We start from the raw sequence: 18336 nt of genomic DNA on the forward strand, positions 1-18336 counted from the left end.
GTTTTCAAAATAATCTAATACATTTGAATATAATATCTGTGAGTTAGCTAATATATTGATTGCATATTACGGGGCCTGATATGGGATCTTTACCGACGATAATTCCCACATAATAATCTCATACAAGGCCCAGTATTATTTGATCCTGCACCCTGTGGTATTCCAATGAAATAGCGGTGTGAGATCTGCAGCATTGCATGGGCGCGTGGGTTCGTAGAGAGACGATGAAGCGACGAGGTGGTAGTATTATTAATACGTGTGCGTAGAGCCCATAGGGTTAAAAAGGGCCCTTTCGTAGCGGATGAGAGCGCACCAGCAGTAACATTGAATCGCACTACGCCGACTTCTTGCGTTTGGTTGTTTGTATCATCGAGGATTCCCTATAACCCCCGTATTAACTTCACCAAGGTGAGACCACTATCAGCACGCACACTCGTATTGACCCAATGGTCAAGTTTCCTCGGGGTTCTGCCGTGAAGACGAAAGTGGATGGTGTGATGGCCAGCAAGAGGCCCATCAAGCACGATGATAGTAGCGAAGAGCCATTATTCAGTCTCGAGAAGATACTATGCATATCGTCGAGTCAGTTTCTGAAATCTTCACAGGTGGTCGATGAGGAGAATACCAGCAAATGTTCTGCATAACTTGCCACAGGCGTGCAGGCCTTACCCCGTCCCCGCCCGGGCGCTTCTCGGTTGGACGCGAGGTATATTACGCAGCCTGGGGTCCGCATCGCGGCAGGCGTGAGGGCCTGTAACAAGATGGCCGTCTCTCCCCCTGGGTGCCTAAATCCCGTTGGCGTTCATGTGCTTACAGCCGTTTGCAGATCGATAGAGACTCTCCACTCCTGCTTGTTTATACATTGTTTGTTCCTATCGGAAATCTGAACGCGCCAAGCCCTGCCGGCCCGAAGCGGTGACCAGAGTTTTCCTCATCGATGTACGGTCGGGGACAATCAAAAACAGCAAGTTTAGGTCAACCTTTTTTTTTGCCCTCAGACTTGTTTTTGTACGCATCTGGAGGTATCTAGTTTGATATTCCGTTGGGTCCGAAGTGATTCTATCGAGCCGATCAGGCGCTAGTTTTTGGCGGAGGCCCAAAATTTTGGCCACATCAAATAAAATAGGTAAAAATAAAATAAAATAAGGCCCTGTTCGGGATCCCCAGGAAGATCGTAACTAGTAGTTGTTGCCCGCGAGAATGTAGTTGGGATAATAAGAACCGATTTATGGCTAAACTAGTTGGGGGAAGGTGTTCGGTAGCCACTCTAACTACGTGTGAACCAACTAAGCAACATGTCACGCGTGACTCTGCCAGCTTCTTGTCTCCCTCGTTTAACACATATCAGCTCGCACAACGGGAGTAAAATACCTTCTTAAAGCTCATCAATCCACATTTGACCACTCAGAATTGATGTATACATTTGGACTCTGTTTCAAGACCTAGCAGCAGCAGATACACCAGTACTGGCAGTATATGAGACAGCCAGGCCTATAGCTCATTGTATTTGATACTATCAGCACTTTAAGTTCACAGTTGAGGCTCAGTAAAAACGAAGGTGCGGGATAGGTAAATTGGGCACCAATGTATGACTATTTGAATATTTCCGTGGGAATAAAAATATTGATTTCACCATTTGCGAGCCACTGAGGCCCTGTACATGGTCCATACCGCCACTCTAATCACTTGGGATGTTGCAGAGTATCTATACATTGTATTCTTAGGTTGTTCTATGGGGGGACAGTAGATTTAGGCAGTATCAGAAATTTCTCTAAGCGCGCATCGGGACACATTTTCTCCCACACTCTCTTTAATTACCACCAAACTGTGACTATCTGGTCGTGGGTTGGTAAAATAGAGACCGGTTCAATACTATTTGGAGACATGTGAGCACCAAACGTTCCCAAATGGAGACCGATGACCACCAACACGTTTTTACTGAGGTTGAGGGCTTATTGACTTTCTTCAAAATGTGAAAGGTAACTGCAATGAAATTTCACCACTGAAAACTGGTTGAACACAATCTAAATGGGGTATCACCTGATTGTTGTCACACATCTAAATGTAGCGCCCTAGACTAAATGTAGCGCCGAGGATTACACGATTTGTCTCGCTAGTTGTGATTTTACTAACTGGACCCCCAACTGCTAGTTGGGGATCCCGAACAGGGCCTAAAATTTGCCTCTATCTGATAGTGCTATGGCTGGAACTCTTAGAGCGATGTTGCGCTCCCCGTATGTGTTGGGTTAGCAAACACACGGCGAGTCCATCGCTAGCCAAATACGGCTATCCGTTAGCCGAAACGGGTAATGCAAGTTGGCCATGCGTCAACTTGCACCGTTTCCGTTTCATGTCTCTTATCACGCCTTTTACTACTTACATCTGATTCACTGCCCACGCGCACGCATGCGCGAGTCGCAACCATTATATATGTGTTCCTTCACTTTTCGGCACCTCAGTCATTGTACCCCCACAATACTGAGGTGAGCCCTTTTTGTCTTTACCTATCTTTACTTAACGCGTACTCACTCGTACTCGTAGTTTACTATTTCTACAGGTACATGAATATAGAGTCATTGTACCCCCACAATACTGAGTTTACGAGACCGGAATGAAATGGAGGCTCGTTAATACCAGCTAAGCTTTCAGAAAGTTGTAGGGGCTAGGCACCTAGTTCTCATTGGCCAACAGCGTCTGTCACCTTTTCCTATTGGCTGTTTGGTATTTTGCCTTATTTGTTCCATTATATGATCGTTCTTTTCTTATTGGCCGCCTACTTTTGCCTCTTTCGCTCTCCCGTGTCTTGCCGGTGTAATTGACAGTGACGACAGACCATCGCCCTCCTATGTCTTCGCATTTGCGTATTCCCGCCCCCGTTCCTTCACTCGCTTTTTCAAGTAAACTATCATGCAAATCCAATCTTCGGTAATTGTGTTTGCTTCCACCAGTGTGCCTTCTGACACTGACATCTTCCATCAGTGTGTACGATTCCTCAACAAACGAGATGCCAACCTCCTCATACTTCAGTTTCTGTCGTTGAAATCACTCCGCGCTTATGGACTTACCTGTAAAATTGCGTATCTGACGGCAAAATGATATCTCCGAGTCCATTACAACATCGACCAGAGTCTTTCCGTGTTCATCCCGATTGCTGACATTGCCTACTTTCGAAACACACAAGCAACTGGAACCTTAATCGGAGGTTCATTTGCGCTACAGTTCTTCACTCGCATCGCTTACAAAATGTCTGACATTGACCTTTATGTTCACCAATTCTTCGCAGATGAGCTCATGGATGCTTCGCGTGCTATTGGGTGCCAACACTCTTCGCCACCAACAAAGCTTACTGCGTTGGTGTACTCTCCCTTCACAAACCAGGTCGTGAACTTTCTATCGCCTGCCAATCGTGACATCCAAGTCATCGTGACATACTGCAGGCCGATACAGGCCATTCTTGCCTACCATTCCAGTGGGTTGACCCTTCATGACTCCATTATCGATGCTCACATCCTCCGTTCAGCGCCGTCATGAATTTCCTCTCTGGGTGGTATGCATATTCACTGTATGGTGATGAAACCCTCGACGAAGGTTTGTTAATGTATCTCTGTCCCGATGGTGGTGATCAGCATGGCGCCAAGTCCAAGTATGAGCGTAGGGGCTGGATCACCGTCGCCAACTGACAGGAAGCTAACACATTGGCCGTCTTCTCGCCCTTGCCTCATCTTGTTGGTGATGAAATAACATGGGTTATTAAGCTCAATTCGAGCACCGTGCGCGCCGTCCACGGCTATCGAGATCCCTTCATCAGGGATGCATGTTGGATGCTCTCAGTTGCAGACTCTGGCCATTCTTATATCTCTGCCTTGTAGTATCAATTTAGTATTGAGTTCTTACGGACTCAATGTTGTACTAATACATGTGTGATTTTAGCCGCTCTGTTCTGCCCGCTCAGAGGTCCTCCGAGCTTCCGAAGCTCATTCTTTTCATTGAGGAGCTAATTACCTTGTCCATTTGTTCGTCGTCCTTCTCCTGAGCCTCATGCAGCTTGCGTCTTTTCGTAAAGGTCATCAATCTTGACCTTGGCAATCCCATTGAGATCTACCGTTGTGATTTGTCAGATCCTCAATTCTACCGAAAAAGGCTTCGCTCACGATGTGGCCGTTCTTTGCCAAACATGTGAGCCCCTTCAGCACAACCAACATTCAATATTTCCCGAGGGACGAGGTGTCCGTAGCGTCATCCTGACGTTTTGTGGATAATTTCACCATCAGAAACGACAAGTGGGCTTCGACAATATCGCCATTTACAAAAGTGCGGGGATCAACTTCTAAATACCTGCCGTACAGGTTAGTGAGTCCATCAACATTGTCGTAACTCGACCCACAGATTTTTTCCTTTGTCGTACTGGTAGTACTCCACAACATTATCGGCAGTATGGATGAAGTCGTTGTCTTTGGCTCTCTCCAAATAACCTCTTGGATCTGTTGTTTTCACGAATGTGATGTCCACCGCCCCAGGCACACTCCTTGCAAGGGTGTAGAACCAATTATTAGCATCCAATGTACAGCACTTGTCTTCTATGGTAGGTGTCCATCCAGTCCATGCCTTCGGCTCCAAGAAGCGGTCAAAGTCTTGTGTTAGCAGTGTCAGTTTCTCAACAGCAGCCGTGAAGGAAGGGGCTCCGTGACCAGTTAATGATACATGCTGTCGTAGGAATATCCTCTTGTGTTTGTCTCTGTTCACCCATGGGTCAGTGCCGTACCTCACATGGTGAAACAGGCTTACACAGGTCGACATCTTGGGGGAAGCTCGTGCTGAGCCAATATCCCTGTCACTTGAATGACAAGCTCCACTACTTCACCATTTCCTCCATCCTCGATGCACAGCTTCTTTGAGCCCCTGGTGTCGCAGTCACCCTAGCATAGTGGGGTTTGTGTTTGATGAGAGTTTTTGGTTTGCGGAGCCATATATGCTGTTTCAAATGGCAGGAAAGGTGTTGGTATTAGAGTTGAAAGGAATGATATTCTGGCATGACTTCCACTTTACCAGTATTATTGTAGATAAGTCAGGGTCAGCACAGTGGACTCATGATGGTATCAAAACAAAGAGAGATTGTCAAAGGCTTATGAATGTCAACCTGTATACACCAACACAACCTTTTAGAGTGAAGGGGATACCTGTGCTGGCAATATATGCGATGAAAGTGACAGAGATCACTCGCACTGGGCAATGACAAGCGGTCTCGTACACGCCGTGCCGCAGGCATCGGCCCACTAAGCCAAGTTACTATTTCTACAGTATGCTCGTCAAAGTTGCTCGGGGGATGCTGCATGTGACTCATGTCACATGCACTACCATTTTGGGGGGGCCTCAACTCCGGCCGAAGGGTGGGTGGGCATCAGAGATAATTTGCGACTCAGTAGTGACTACACATTGGGGAAAGAATTTCTATAGTCTAGAATTTGGGGCGAAAGTAGGGCTCAAAATCCCCAAAAGGGGTACACACAATTCGAATTTTTGGTCCAAAAATTTTGGCCACACCCATTTTACGTGGGAAAAACTTCGGACATTGTTTTTTGAGCTCTTTCGGTGTCCTTGACTATGAATCCGTCAACAGTTTGGCCAAAAAAAAAATCCCAGTCCGGCTCCATCAAAGTTGCTGTTTTTGATTGTCCTCGACTGTAGCATTCAGACCACGTCCATCTACGTTGCTCAGGCTCTTCTAGTAGGACACATACTGCCTCTTCGCAGCTCTCACCTCTCTCTTCAAGTCTTGGCAGGAAAACTAGGTCAGTAACGGGTTCCTGGCTGCTCCCTCTCAACGAAATAAGTGTATTTTCTGTCCAGCTAACTGTCGTCAATTCTGTAATTTCTTTGCTTGTAGAGGGCGAAGTGGGGATAGACACGATAGGCTGCCCTGACTTAGTTGAGCCTTGGCGCGCTCAGGTTTCCGATAGGAACAAACAATGTATAAACAAGCAGGAGTGAAGAGTCTCTATCGATCTGCAAACGGCTGTAATATCAGTTTCATTCTCACCCCGCCGCCTCCTCCACTGTGCGCTGCCTCTGCAGCCTCATCGACTCTGCATCGTGCGTCATCCCAAACGGCTCGCTGATTTTATAGCTCGCTGTGCTTGAGGTTGAGCCCCGTAGAACACGCTGGCTCTTGCGATGCCCGAAGAACGTCTCCCCCTTCTCACCAACTGCCAGCACTTCCAGCCTCCTCCTCATCCACCGACGGCGCCGTGGCTGGATGCGGGGCGGGTTGCGCAGGATATTGCGCCGTGACGTCAAAAGCGATGCGCTGCGCCCCCACAAAATCGCGCGCTTGAGGCGCCACCACCACCCCGCACCAGTCGATGGTGGAACTACGCCCTCCCGCACCTGCTTGGACGAGTTCGTGATGACGGTGGGCGCGTCGTGGGCAACGGGATGGGGTCGAGGAACTGCGCTCGGGCGCAGGTGGGGGCAGCAGCGGCGTTGGCGAGGATGGGCAGGCGAGCAGGCGGTGCACTGGTTGAGCAGTCAGGGTGGCACGACGTGCCATGTGGTTGATGGGGTGGGGTGGTGGAGAAGGTGTTCGAGGAGCAGGATTGCACGCATTTGCCGTCTGGGGTGGCGAGCCGGACAGGCAGAACTTGGGGTCACCGGCACCGGCGCAGGAGGTGTAGGAGTCGCATGCTATACAAAGAAGAAATTACAAAGAAGAATTCGTTAGGACAAAGGAAGGGGGAAGAGAAAGGAAGGGGGGACGTACAAGTGCAGCTAAAATTGTCTTGATACGATGAACGTATGCACGCCCCCCTGTGACAGACTCCAAGATATCGTCCATACAATATGTGGTACATGTGCAAGAAAGCATAGACAGCGAGGAAATCAGTACTCTAAATGGTCATGGCTTGGAAAGATTGTTGTTGTTGCTGCTCCTCCTCCTGCTGCCGACGTAGCCGCTCCTGCTCGAAGACCACCTCTGGCGCAATCCAACCCTGCCGCTTGCGCGCAATCACCCGTTGCAGACGAATGTACGTCCCATACCTCGCGCCCCCCAGCTCCTCCGTCGCCTTCTCTTCCAGCTCATTCACAACACTTTCCGGCACCCTTCCAGAAGCCATGAAAGCCTGCAGGACACATTAGCATCAAACAACACAATGGCGACAACCTTACATAGATATCCTCGCGCATCTCATCGCCCCAATGTTTCCATGGCGCTTGCATGCACCACGGCGCAGTCGGGATCCAGTGGTCTTGGTAAATCACCTCGTCGAACGCACCATGCCTCTCAGCCCATTCCTGCAGGTGGTTCGCAGCATCCGGGGTCCCGCCACGCTGATCCACCGCCGTCTCCGCGTACGCGAGCCACCGCGGCCACCACGGTTGCTTCAAAGCCCCAACCGGCACAGATATCTGCTGAAGCCTTTTGTTGTACGAGTGGAAGTCGAATTCCATCAGCTCGATGTAGCCTCCCGGTTTCAGCGTCCGTGCTACTATCGTTCCAACAGTTCTTGAAAAAGCACCCAGTTCTTAAAAATGGGATTTTTGAACTCTCCACAACATGTATGAGCTCGTGAATTTAATATAGTGTAGGTATATGCTATGGGAACATATTCCCGAAGTCCTGGTCAAATTAAATAAGGCATTGACAGTAGGGATTTTGGTTAGTGTAGGTTTCACCCATTATATGATGCTAGGATACTGGCACAATGGATTCAGCAAGAGATATTCATGTCACACATGAAGAGTATATATATATGTAAAATGGCCTCTTCAATTTGTTATCTATTGCCGTACATGAGCAGTAATTCAATGTCGAGGGGAGACCGTGAATGAGCTCCTATCAATTACAGCTCCGATGAACCTTGGCGCGCAACATCTTGACCTTGCGCTCTGGACATTCGGCAGATTCGGCACGGTTTGCGGAGACTCAAATATCTGTGATCATTCACACTTTTTCAAGAAGTGGGTGCATTCTGAAGACGTCTGCCGGCATCGCATTGTACATTTCAATTAAATCAAAAATCACTCAGGAAAAATCGACAAGCTAGCCATATATGTGAACTAGGCTTGTGCCAAACCCGAGGAGAAACGAAGGTCTGGAAAGACTACAAAAATATTCCTCCTGAGAGGTCCCAAAACTTTTTCAAGAACTGTGGGAACGATAGTATTTCGTGGATGAGCGCCGGGAAGTCCTTGATCTGATCGCCGAGTCAGCCGGCGTATTAAGCCATGTAGCGCGACCTTACCCCAGACGAAATGAGCCGAGCGTGGACGAAATCAAAGTCGTCGCAGAAGTGCTGCAGGCCGAGGTTGATGTCATCGACTTCGCTCCTGTTTGGGCTATCAGTTACGTGTTTATGAGAGGCGGAGTGGCGCAGCATGATGAACGAAAGAATAGACCCCGAGAGGAAAACATCCCACAAAAGATACAGCAAGCGGGCTGCCAAGACAAGCACCATGCTGAAAACATGGAAAGGGGCACTTCTGAAGGGAAATAGGCATCCAAAGAACTGATGGACTTGGGCAATGCAGCGACCTACAAGCCGGTCACGACAACGGATGGCCAGGTCCACACGAGCAGCATACGGAGTCTAGGAAAGGGAAGCAGACCCTCGAAACCCAGCGCGAAGGAGTTATTTCTGGCCCCAAGTCATAATAAACCTTCGCCGCGAGGAGCGTCGCTTTCGTCTTTCGAACACGCCCAAAACTGGAAGGAGGAAACAGAAACATCCGCCGACAGCCCTACTGTACAAACGCCAAAGCCAGATCGGCCTGGTGTGTCATGGCATGGATCAGTGAGCAGTGCGTAAAGCAATTCTTCGCGGTGATTACAACTTCAAACAGCTGATCGACGGATCGCCAACAGAAATGACGTGGTTTCGAAAGGCAACTTGGACCCCGGTCCAAGTGAAACGCGCCACCGAGAAAAATGAAAATAAAATAAAGAGGCAGAGTGCCGTACCTGCAGTTAAAAGGCATGTCTCTGCGCAATTGAGTGTGTGTGAGAAAGGCATCAGCGAGGAAATACCTACGGGGACTGCATTGGGACCAAGTCCACGCCCACAGCGTCACAATTGGGAAAGTCGCGTGCTATTTCCATGATCCTAGCGCAAAGCTCAGCGTAGCAAGTGACCACAATTGAAGCACTCACCATGTTCCACTTCCACATCCCAAGTCCAGGACATTCCTGAGGTCTCCAGGGAAAGCTGGAGTAAGATATTCTCGAACCACGCGTGGGCATTTACCCATGACCTGGATAAAGAGGAGGTGCTGTCGATCTAACCGGCATCAAGTTACGTTTACGAAAGCGAGATAGTGACCCACCCAAACGATCGAGCTCCTCGTCGTCTGCAGGTAAGCCATAGACGTCCGAGGTGCTGTTTATCGCGCGACCGTACTCAATCTTGAATGTCGCTGCTTCCATTGACGAGGTCATGGACAGCACCGAAGGTGCTGGGGAGTCTGACCTGTTCGAGTCCGTGGTGTAGGAAGTCCCTGAGCTCATATCGATGTCGCTGGGAGAGCTGAAGAGCGAGGACACGGTAGACCGCATGTCATCGTCGTCAGAGTCCTCGTCGAGCAGCAAGGGCTTGAATCGAAGAAAGTTATTGGTCACGACCGACATGTATGGTGCTATTCACCTAGTCACCGCAAAGTTGGAACAGGCGCAAAATCACCCGGCGAAGCTGGGAGAAAAATTATTTAGTAGCCGGGGCAGAGGGACGATGCAGGTTAGCTCGGGACTGCTCAGGAGCGCTGCCAAATGTTTGAAATATTGTACCGAAATGTAAGGAACAATGTGTAGCTAGACAAGTTTTCCTTGGGCACCCCATCCACCGACGAAAATCATCCCTATGTCTCACAAGAAAAAGGCCATTCTCGAAGGATGGATGGTTCATGCGCGGTGAGGACAAGATACCTCAACGGATGGTCTTTCCACTTGATCATCCTGAATTCCCTGACCAGCCGAAAGGGATGAAGCAGGTCCTCATTGAGCGTGGGCTATGGCGCAATGGCCTTCTGATGCAGTGTAAGCCACGATGTGCATCAGATGCTATAGAGTGCTGCGCAAAACACATTCTCGATCTTCAGCCGGATTTTATGGCCCAGAAGTCCCTCGTCCAAGAGGTCATTGAAGCTGCTGGCCATCACTGCATCTTTCTCCCCAAGTTCCACTTAACTTTATCGAGTTCTTCTGGGGCGCGGTCAAGCGCTACCTTCGCGAACACTGTGACTACACATTTACGACACTCCAGGAGAACATGCCGAAGGCTCTGCAATCCGTGGATGTGTCAACAATTCGGAAATGGGAGCACAGGATGTACCAGTGGATGGATGCATACAGAGGAGGTCTTGGCGCAAAGGATGCACAGACCCATGTGCGTAAATACAGCTCTACGGTGTACAAGTCGCACCGACGCATCCCCGAGCGACTTGCTCAACAATTCGACCAGTAGTTATCTTATCTATTACCATATTGAGATGTCCCTGATGACTAACCTGCCTTATATGGTCATGCCACGTGCATGCGCAAAATCGAGGTCGCAGCAAAAATATAACTCAGTCAGTTTGGAACCTATCGAAAATCCCTCTAGAGTGTTTGATCCCTTCAAGCATACGAGCATTTTGGCTAGAGCAATAGTCATTTGGACGAAATCTGAAGGTGCTATTTCAGTTGTTCCAACTTTGCGGTGACTAGGTGAATAGCACCATAGAACGACGAAGGGAGTGAAGGTAGTAGTGGTATTACGTCTGAGAAGACAACCGGCTACTGTGATTGTTTCGGGGAATCGGGACGCAAATAAATAAATAAATAAATAAAAGGGTTTGAGGATTTATATATAAAGAGAAGGGGGCGATATTCCCACTGCCCCTCTCACTTTCTCTGCCAACATGGACTACGACGATTCCTGGTGTCCCGTATGCGGCAGACAAATCATCCCAAAGCGCTACCTCGTCCCCATCCCGCTCGACGCACCCCCCGCTCCCGCTCCCGCCCCGCCCCCGAGCTCGCCTCAGTCATCTCGTGAGTCCCGCCCCGCCCGCTCTACTGACCTTCCTTTTTCTCATTCCTACCCGCCATCAGCTACCAAACTCAACGATAAAAAGTTAAAAAACACACGCACGACTGGCGGCTTTGCTCAGGGAACGGGCCGCGTCAAGCCAAACGGCGCCCTTAAGCCACCTCCGCCACCCACACCCGCCGTCGAGACAAAGACGAACTCAAAGGCCCAACCCCCGCGCACTCGATTGGTGATCAACCCCGCCCCACTCCCGCTCTACTGCTCTGATGAATGCAGAGTCGCAGACATGCACTTCTCATCCGACATACTCCCTCTTGCCAACGCTACCACCCGCGAGTCCTTTTCACGCTCTCCGGAGCCCATGTCCGCTTCCACCAACTCTTCCAGTTCTACAGTCGACTCACAAAACTCCAGCAGCTCACGCTCCGGTTTTCCGCCTCTTCCCCCACTTCCCCCTCTGCCTCCCCTTGTAACTTCGGCGTCGGTTTCGCCACCCTCGTCTGCAGACGAATGGGAGATCTCTCCCCCTGTACCTCATAAGCCCTTCGACGCCAAGAAGATGCTGCGCAGCCTCGTTCCAGAGCCCCGCAAACGCCAGCAATACGGCAACTACATCGCCCCGCCGGAGCCCCTCAAGGAGATTCGCGGATGGACCGATGGCTCGAATGCATGGAGAGCGACGGTTTATGGCCTAGTTGACACGAATCCATCCGATTTGGCTGCGCGTCCGGAAATGGAAGAAGTCTACCGCAAGCACAACGCTTGCGCTCATCGCTCGAAGGGTGTCTACTCAACAGTTGGGACGAAGGACATCTCCACTATTCCCACCCCAGCACCTTCGCCCCGATCGTACGAAGACGAACTCCTCCTCTATAACTATCACTCGTCCTTCGTCCGCGCTCGTTCACTTACTCCATCGTGTGCGTCAGGCAAGTCGCGATCGGCGCCCACCAAACAACGACCCTTGGTGCACCCGCTAGCACAGGGGAAGCTTCTTGCACCCAATCTCAAGCTTCGGGATCACACTGGATCGTGCCCAAGCCTTTCGAGTTCCACAGTTCGCTCTCCCTCTTCCAAAGGAAGTCAAGTAGAGGATGGAGCTTATGGATACAGGCGTCCTGTCATTGAAAGTGAGTAGCGTGGTGTTCTTTGCATTATCGCAGTCTCTTATCGTCCTCTAGCACGATCCTGGTCATATGACAACGTTCCTACCTATCAACCAATGAAGATGCCGCCCTCCATCGAGAAGAGGAAGGTTAAGCAAATGGTTGATGGGGTGGAGAAAGAAGTCACCATCGAAGTCGAAGTCGAGAACAATGGCAAACGCCTCTTCAACTTCCCCGACAAGCAATACTACACCCGGCGATGAACGGCGGTGGACTCCTCACCCACAACATCTCGGCTCTGGCCTTCGCTTCGTCTCGCCGTTCAGGTTATACCTTGCATCGATGATATCATTACATCCCACATATTCCCCATCCTCATCCCTCTCATCGCTTCAACTTTGGGACCAAAAGTGCCATATCATCTTCCATTACTTTATTCAATGTGCATCTTCGAAAGGATTCCTTGTACTGTTTATTATGTACTTTGTACGGATTTTCTACGATACCTTACGGATTTCTTTTGTTCATATTTGTACTAGCCGCCGCCGAACGTTTACCACACGCTGCCAGCAGGGCTCCCTCTACGCCATACCTTCCGCCGCCACATCGTTCAACGTCATCGCCGCCGTTGCCCTCATGTATCATTATGCCGTTCGACGCCTCCTCACACGCATCGCAATCGACCATCCTACCTTACAACTCCTCATGATCAATTGTTTATATCTCCCCTTCCCAGCACCATATCGCTATCACTTTGCTATCCTTCCGGTCACTCTTCCTGATTCTGTTACTTGCTCACGAGCGATATCACCGCATCCTCGTCGAAGTCCATGGATATTCTGTCTGTACATGTTGTGTATATATACAATATTTTGCGTGTCTACGGACAATGAACACGAATAATACAGTGGTTCCACGAAATAGATAAGCATAAGGGATGGGAGTGAATTTCAAAACCTCTGGGTATGTTCAGCAACACTGTAGATTAGTAGTGTGTCTATCATCGTCCATTTTTCGGGCACCAATATATATCCCAGAGAAAATAAGAGTGTAAACAAGAACAGGAGAACTTCGATAGCAGTTGCGAGGTAGATGAAAGGTAGATAGGTAATGTCCAAAGGTCCGTTGTGTATGGTAACAAAGCTATTATTTCGGGAGTGAACTAGTCGCAGGCGCCCGGAGTGTTTGGTGTTTTACTTGAGCCTCCATTTTGATCCTTTGTTTACGAAAGTAGTCGTCTTTGAGTTTGAAGGAATTCAAGAGAGAAAGGAAAGCGTCGGGGGAAGATAGGAGAAGCGAAGAGGGTGGATGATGAAGTAGCTGGAGGACGGCCTCTGTGCTTGTAGCTTCTAGGATTTGTCGACGGCAGGTGCTGATGAGGGCGAGACCGACGCGAACAAGGAACCTCCCTCTTCGTCAACACGCTCCCTTCATCGTACGTTCAGCGAGTGTGGGATCTCTTTCTGTTCGAAGGTGAGCCCGTTCCTCCACCATTTCTCACCGATTACCCGAATACGATATACAGGTATCCCGTAAACCTACGATCTGTGAGTACGGAGCAATCACGAGGAGAGGCTGCGGCGTACCAAGGGAAGCAGATAGCGGTCGGATTAAGGGACATTGTCGTGAATACTTTCTTGGCCACCTGAGGATCATTCGCCTCAAGTGCCCGGCTGAACAGCATGGCGTCAACCTCCATCTGTGAACTGCTCGAGGAGAAATAGGGCCGAAGATACGAGTCCATCAGGGAAAACGAACGTCCAAAATCTGTCTTCCTCAGGTGCCAACAACGGGATATTCCCGACAATCAAGGTTAGACCTACATCACGGTCAGTTGAAAACACGAAGAGGCGAGTTAATCAAAACGCACCTCGACTATATTGCACATCTGGAACCATGGTCAAGTACGCTTCGAGTAACGACATCATGGACTCCCTCATCGTGGGGGGTTGGGAGTTCTCTCGAATATACGCTTGCACGTCCCTTTCGATCTCCTTGTAGCTCGGTACATGCCCCCTCTTCACCAACTGCTCATATACCTTCGGCACATTCTTTGCCTTCCCGTCCGTCAGATGGATCCGCACCAGATACCTCACGGAGGACGGGACACCCTCTACTAGAAGCTTCTTCACCTTCTTATTCTTCCTCGCTTGCGAAGCAGGTACGGACGACATCAGCGCAATCCACCGGAGCTCCCTTTGCCTATGCCCACGAGAAAGACATCGCAGGACTACCCGTTCGCAAGAGTCCACCAATAGTCAGTTCTGGCTTGCCTAGATCGATGGACCCTCCGTCCTTCACGAAAGACGAATCTTCGCTGGTTCTTGCGGAATGAAGGTGGCTGAAGCTGGGTCGTACAAGCTCGAAGTCCATGCCCTCGGCCTGCGCTGTCTCGTACTCATTATCGATCGAGCTTGCGGCGATGCTGGAGGCGTCATCTTGTCGACTTTGCTTTCGCCAAAGATTGGGCAATGATAACTTCGAGCGTAGGGATAATTGACGGGTGACCATTGGTGTAGGCGAAGCTCTAGCGTACCTCTTTCATCCCGATGATATGAACGTCGCCGTTTACGAGTACCCGAGTCCACTCAGCTGCTTTCGGGTCCGATTTCGGAAGAGCTGTGAACGACACGGTCTTTCGGTGCAGAAGTGTAGGATAAGTCTTCGATTCCAGCGTAATAGGCGATTCCTGGGTCAATCAAATGAATTATTCTGAGATCGTCCCTCGGGGAAAGAGGCGTACTGGTATGATATGAGCCGAGATCCATTTCTCGACGTTCCTCTTCGATATACTATCAAACTCCTCTTCGGATATCGTCACGTCGCCGCTAACCGTTTCAGGTCCTTGATGCCTGGGCCACCGTTAGAATTTTGAGACGACACGAAGTAAGCGGAGTAGTAAGACTCACGGTTTCCGATGTAGTGCCATAACGGCCTTGTTCGTTGGAACGAGCAGCGTGCTGTTGACGCCCTCATCAGAGAAGATCGCGCACAATTCGAGTTCGCGTGCGTATGAGTAAAATATGGACGCAGAAGATTCAATTGTCAGCAGGTCGGCTAAAGTTGGTTTCGAGGAGGTAAGGGGTTCAAACGAGTTTGATGATGGGTGTCCGCCATGGGGAGCTGGTCGTCGACGGAGGCGTATGCGCCGGCGAGGAAAGGGAGAAAGACTGCGACGGGGCTTTGGAACTTCATGGTGATAACAGGTGAAGGCGCCAGACGGCTGCATTTGCCGAACAAGGACCACGAGCACGTGCGGACGCCTTTTGGCTTCTTACTCCCACCAGCTCGTTTAGCGCCCACGCTTTCACCATATCGCTTCCTCAAGCTAACCAATTCCCTCCCAACCCCGGGGCCTCTAACGCCCAGCCAAGCGGTGGATTTCAAACCACTGAGGCCTGGCCCCAATTGCTACCGCAGACTCCACCTCCTCGCCCGCCCAGCGCCTTCGAATCCGAGTTCGGAGACCCGAAATCAGTGCCAAACCTCGATGACTTCTACGTCCCCATGTCCGACCGCGTCGACGCAACTCCTACGCGAAAACGTGCTAGAATCGAATCAAACAACGCCCTGCCGCCCCCCACGCCTCGTCGCGCCTACTTTACGGCGATCCGTCGGGGTGGGGGCACTCGAGATATGTCATGCACGGAATGGAGTCGGGCCTGCGTAGAGCTGCTTGGCGATATAGTAGACGGTGCCAGAAGCACGCTCGGTTGGACCAATGACGGCGATGCAGTAGCAGAGGTCCTTAGCGTCGCTAAAGCACTCAAGAACACACTACGCGAGATCGACAGCATGGTGTCGGTTGACGATGACATCTTCATGTCCCAACCTAGCGCGCCCGCCCCGGCCCAAGATAAAGGTTTTGACGGATTCAAATCAGAGATTAAGGATCTCTTCCTCAGCCTGGAGGCTAATCTCTCCTCGCGGATTTCAAATGTGGAAAGGCGGCTCGGATCTGTCCCACTCCCTTCTTCCGTCCCCAACTCAACCAATATCACGCCCACCTCACGGCCACAAGCCCCCACCCCATCGTCGTATGCATCAGCTGCTAAGTCAGCTCCTTCGAGTCAACCCAAGCCAGCCCAGCAACCTAAGGCCGTCGGCCTGGCCCCGGCTTCGAAGTCAAACACAAAGTTCGTTGTACGTTTCCGAGGTCGCCTACCCCCCGAAGCCGAACGCAAATCCTCGCATGTTTTATTCCATGCTCTCAACCACGCTTTTAGCAATAATGCTGCCGCTCGTAATGACGGCTTAGAAATTCTTGGTGCGGAATGGAACCGCAGCGGTAACATAATTCTTACCTTCCCCTCCCACGTTAATCCAAACACTGTATATAATCATATTAATCTGTTACATCCCATTGTAGATCACGGCCTCGACGAGGTCATAATATCGCACGACACGAAATGGTCCAAGGCAGTTTGTTCGAGGGTACCCTCCGTAGGCTTTGATGGCCATTATTGGGACTCCAAGGCCCTTGGTGTCCTCCTCAGGCGCAATCCAATCATCAAGAGCCTCAAAATAACCCAGGAGCCTCGCTTCGTGTCCAACCCAGCCGAAGGATTGCCCCCAGTCGCGCCAGTTGTCTTCGCATTTGAGGACCCGGATGGATCAAAACTTAAAGAACTATTCAAGACCCCCATCTTCATGGATGGGCGCCACACCCCGGTACGTCCTTGGAGAGAAAAGCCCAGGCTGACCCAATGTGATAGATGTCAAGGCCTCGGCCATACGGCAAAGCTATGTGCCAAGCCGCATGTGTGTGCTAAATGTGCGCAAAGGCATCCGACGACAGAACACAATGTCTACTGTCCTTCGGTTCTCAAAGATGGTTCCAGCTCATGTAAATGCACGCCTAAGTGTGCCAACTGTGAGGGTGAACACTGGGCCACAGATGGCTGCTGCCCGGAAAAGCGCAAATTCGTCCCTCGACTTGTTCCCCCGCTGGCCCCTCCTCCGCAAATGGCACTGCAGCCCCAACGACAGCCACAAAACCCCCCTGCCCCACCACACATGCAGGTTGATGCATGAACAACCTCCCCCCGTCGAGAATTGTGCAGCTCAACATAGCGCGCTCCTCGGCGCGCACCCACATTATGCTTAACCACTTGACTGATACTCACATTCTTCTTCTTCAGGAACCATGGTATGGCCGCATCGGATTAGATAAGGCAGACACGTCCCCAGAGGGTCGGCCCATTAATGGCTTCACAGCCTCGCAAGCCTGGGAGTCATTCGCGCCTCTAGCGCCTGGGTGCCCCAAGGTCGCGACATATGTCAAACACAATGTGGCAGGCCTCAAGGCAACTCCCCGCCCGGACATTGCTAAGCATCCAAATCTTTTGCCTGTTGAAATTACTTACGGCGGCTCAACCTTTCTTACAGTAAACGTCTATAACGGCGGCAATGGTGCAAAAGCTGAAGCAGTAACAATGCTGTCATTCCTTCCTCTCAGTCCTGCGGTGCCAACAGTAGTAGCTGGCGACTTCAACCTCCATCACTCGGCTTGGTCAATTCCCCCGTCTGCCAACCAGCAGTCTGCCGAAGACCTTCTGGAATGGGCGACCGACAATCTCTTCTTTCTGGCTAATCCTAGGGGCGTGCGTACAAGACTCGGCGCCGACGGACAGCGTGATTCAATTATCGATCTCGTATTCATTAACCGTGCGGCCGTGGACATGTCTATGTTTAGTGCGCCAATTGTCGACGAGAACCTCTCATTTGGTTCGGACCACAATGCCATCGTCTATACAGCTCAGCTCCCACCGCCAGTCGAAGAAGACTCTCCGTCCGATTTGGGAAAGCGGCTGGATCCAGAGAAGCAACAAGAGTGGTCAGCAGAATTTTCGGCCCGTATTCGAGAAGTCACAGCCGGCTACAGGAATCCAGAGACAGCTCAGGAGTTAGATCAGCTCGTGGACAGGTTAGTTGAGTGCTACGTTCAGGCTACTAATGCTTGTATGCCAGATTGCAAGCCCATAATGGCATAGGCCGCACGGTGGTGGAACGAGGACTGCCGTAAAGCAGTTGAGGAGATGCGCAATGCCCCCTGGGAGGACAAGCCCAAGCTCCTCAACCACATGCACCGCATTGTCAAGAAGGCTAAGCAAGAATGGGCTAATAGTATTCTTGAAACAGCTACTCCGGATAATGTGTGGCGTCTGGCAGACTGGTCTGCAGGCAAGCGCAAGACTTGTGTCCCGCCACTC

General features: G+C 50.6%; 7 protein-coding genes across 7 annotated transcripts; 3 read left to right on the forward strand and 4 right to left on the reverse strand.

Annotated features, from left to right (window-relative positions):
* Window positions 1-3243: 3243 nt before the first annotated feature.
* Window positions 3244-3531, forward strand: PC9H_008994 (uncharacterized protein; the record flags this gene model as incomplete). The annotated part of the gene is made up of 2 exons (XM_036778501.1): window positions 3244-3469; window positions 3521-3531. The coding sequence occupies 2 exons, from the start codon at window positions 3244-3246 to the stop codon at window positions 3529-3531; spliced, it is 237 nt and encodes a 78-aa protein (XP_036629929.1).
* A 671-nt stretch (window positions 3532-4202) lies between these two features.
* On the reverse strand, window positions 4203-4797 carry PC9H_008995 (uncharacterized protein; the record flags this gene model as incomplete). Its single annotated transcript, XM_036778502.1, has 2 exons — window positions 4203-4335; window positions 4385-4797. The coding sequence occupies 2 exons, from the start codon at window positions 4795-4797 to the stop codon at window positions 4203-4205; spliced, it is 546 nt and encodes a 181-aa protein (XP_036629930.1).
* Window positions 4798-6196: 1399 nt separating this feature from the next.
* Window positions 6197-6862, reverse strand: PC9H_008996 (uncharacterized protein; the record flags this gene model as incomplete). The annotated part of the gene is made up of 2 exons (XM_036778503.1): window positions 6197-6681; window positions 6754-6862. 2 exons carry the CDS (start codon window positions 6860-6862, stop codon window positions 6197-6199), a joined length of 594 nt encoding a protein of 197 aa, XP_036629931.1.
* A 22-nt stretch (window positions 6863-6884) lies between these two features.
* PC9H_008997 (uncharacterized protein) lies at window positions 6885-9619 on the reverse strand (the record flags this gene model as incomplete). Its single annotated transcript, XM_036778504.1, has 6 exons — window positions 6885-7118; window positions 7165-7501; window positions 8236-8334; window positions 9027-9098; window positions 9146-9272; window positions 9319-9619. 6 exons carry the CDS (start codon window positions 9617-9619, stop codon window positions 6885-6887), a joined length of 1170 nt encoding a protein of 389 aa, XP_036629932.1.
* Window positions 9620-10887: 1268 nt separating this feature from the next.
* PC9H_008998 (uncharacterized protein) lies at window positions 10888-12387 on the forward strand (the record flags this gene model as incomplete). The annotated part of the gene is made up of 4 exons (XM_036778505.1): window positions 10888-11020; window positions 11081-11381; window positions 11433-12148; window positions 12200-12387. The coding sequence occupies 4 exons, from the start codon at window positions 10888-10890 to the stop codon at window positions 12385-12387; spliced, it is 1338 nt and encodes a 445-aa protein (XP_036629933.1).
* Window positions 12388-13812: 1425 nt separating this feature from the next.
* PC9H_008999 (uncharacterized protein) lies at window positions 13813-15353 on the reverse strand (the record flags this gene model as incomplete). The annotated part of the gene is made up of 6 exons (XM_036778506.1): window positions 13813-13943; window positions 13995-14326; window positions 14412-14602; window positions 14661-14813; window positions 14868-14976; window positions 15034-15353. The coding sequence occupies 6 exons, from the start codon at window positions 15351-15353 to the stop codon at window positions 13813-13815; spliced, it is 1236 nt and encodes a 411-aa protein (XP_036629934.1).
* A 278-nt stretch (window positions 15354-15631) lies between these two features.
* Window positions 15632-17293, forward strand: PC9H_009000 (uncharacterized protein; the record flags this gene model as incomplete). The annotated part of the gene is made up of 3 exons (XM_036778507.1): window positions 15632-16898; window positions 16966-17062; window positions 17266-17293. The coding sequence occupies 3 exons, from the start codon at window positions 15632-15634 to the stop codon at window positions 17291-17293; spliced, it is 1392 nt and encodes a 463-aa protein (XP_036629935.1).
* Between the last annotated feature and the right edge of the window lie 1043 nt (window positions 17294-18336).

Source organism: Pleurotus ostreatus, assembly GCF_014466165.1.
Source record: "Pleurotus ostreatus strain PC9 chromosome Unknown scaffold_6, whole genome shotgun sequence".
NCBI classification, from domain to species: domain Eukaryota; kingdom Fungi; phylum Basidiomycota; class Agaricomycetes; order Agaricales; family Pleurotaceae; genus Pleurotus; species Pleurotus ostreatus.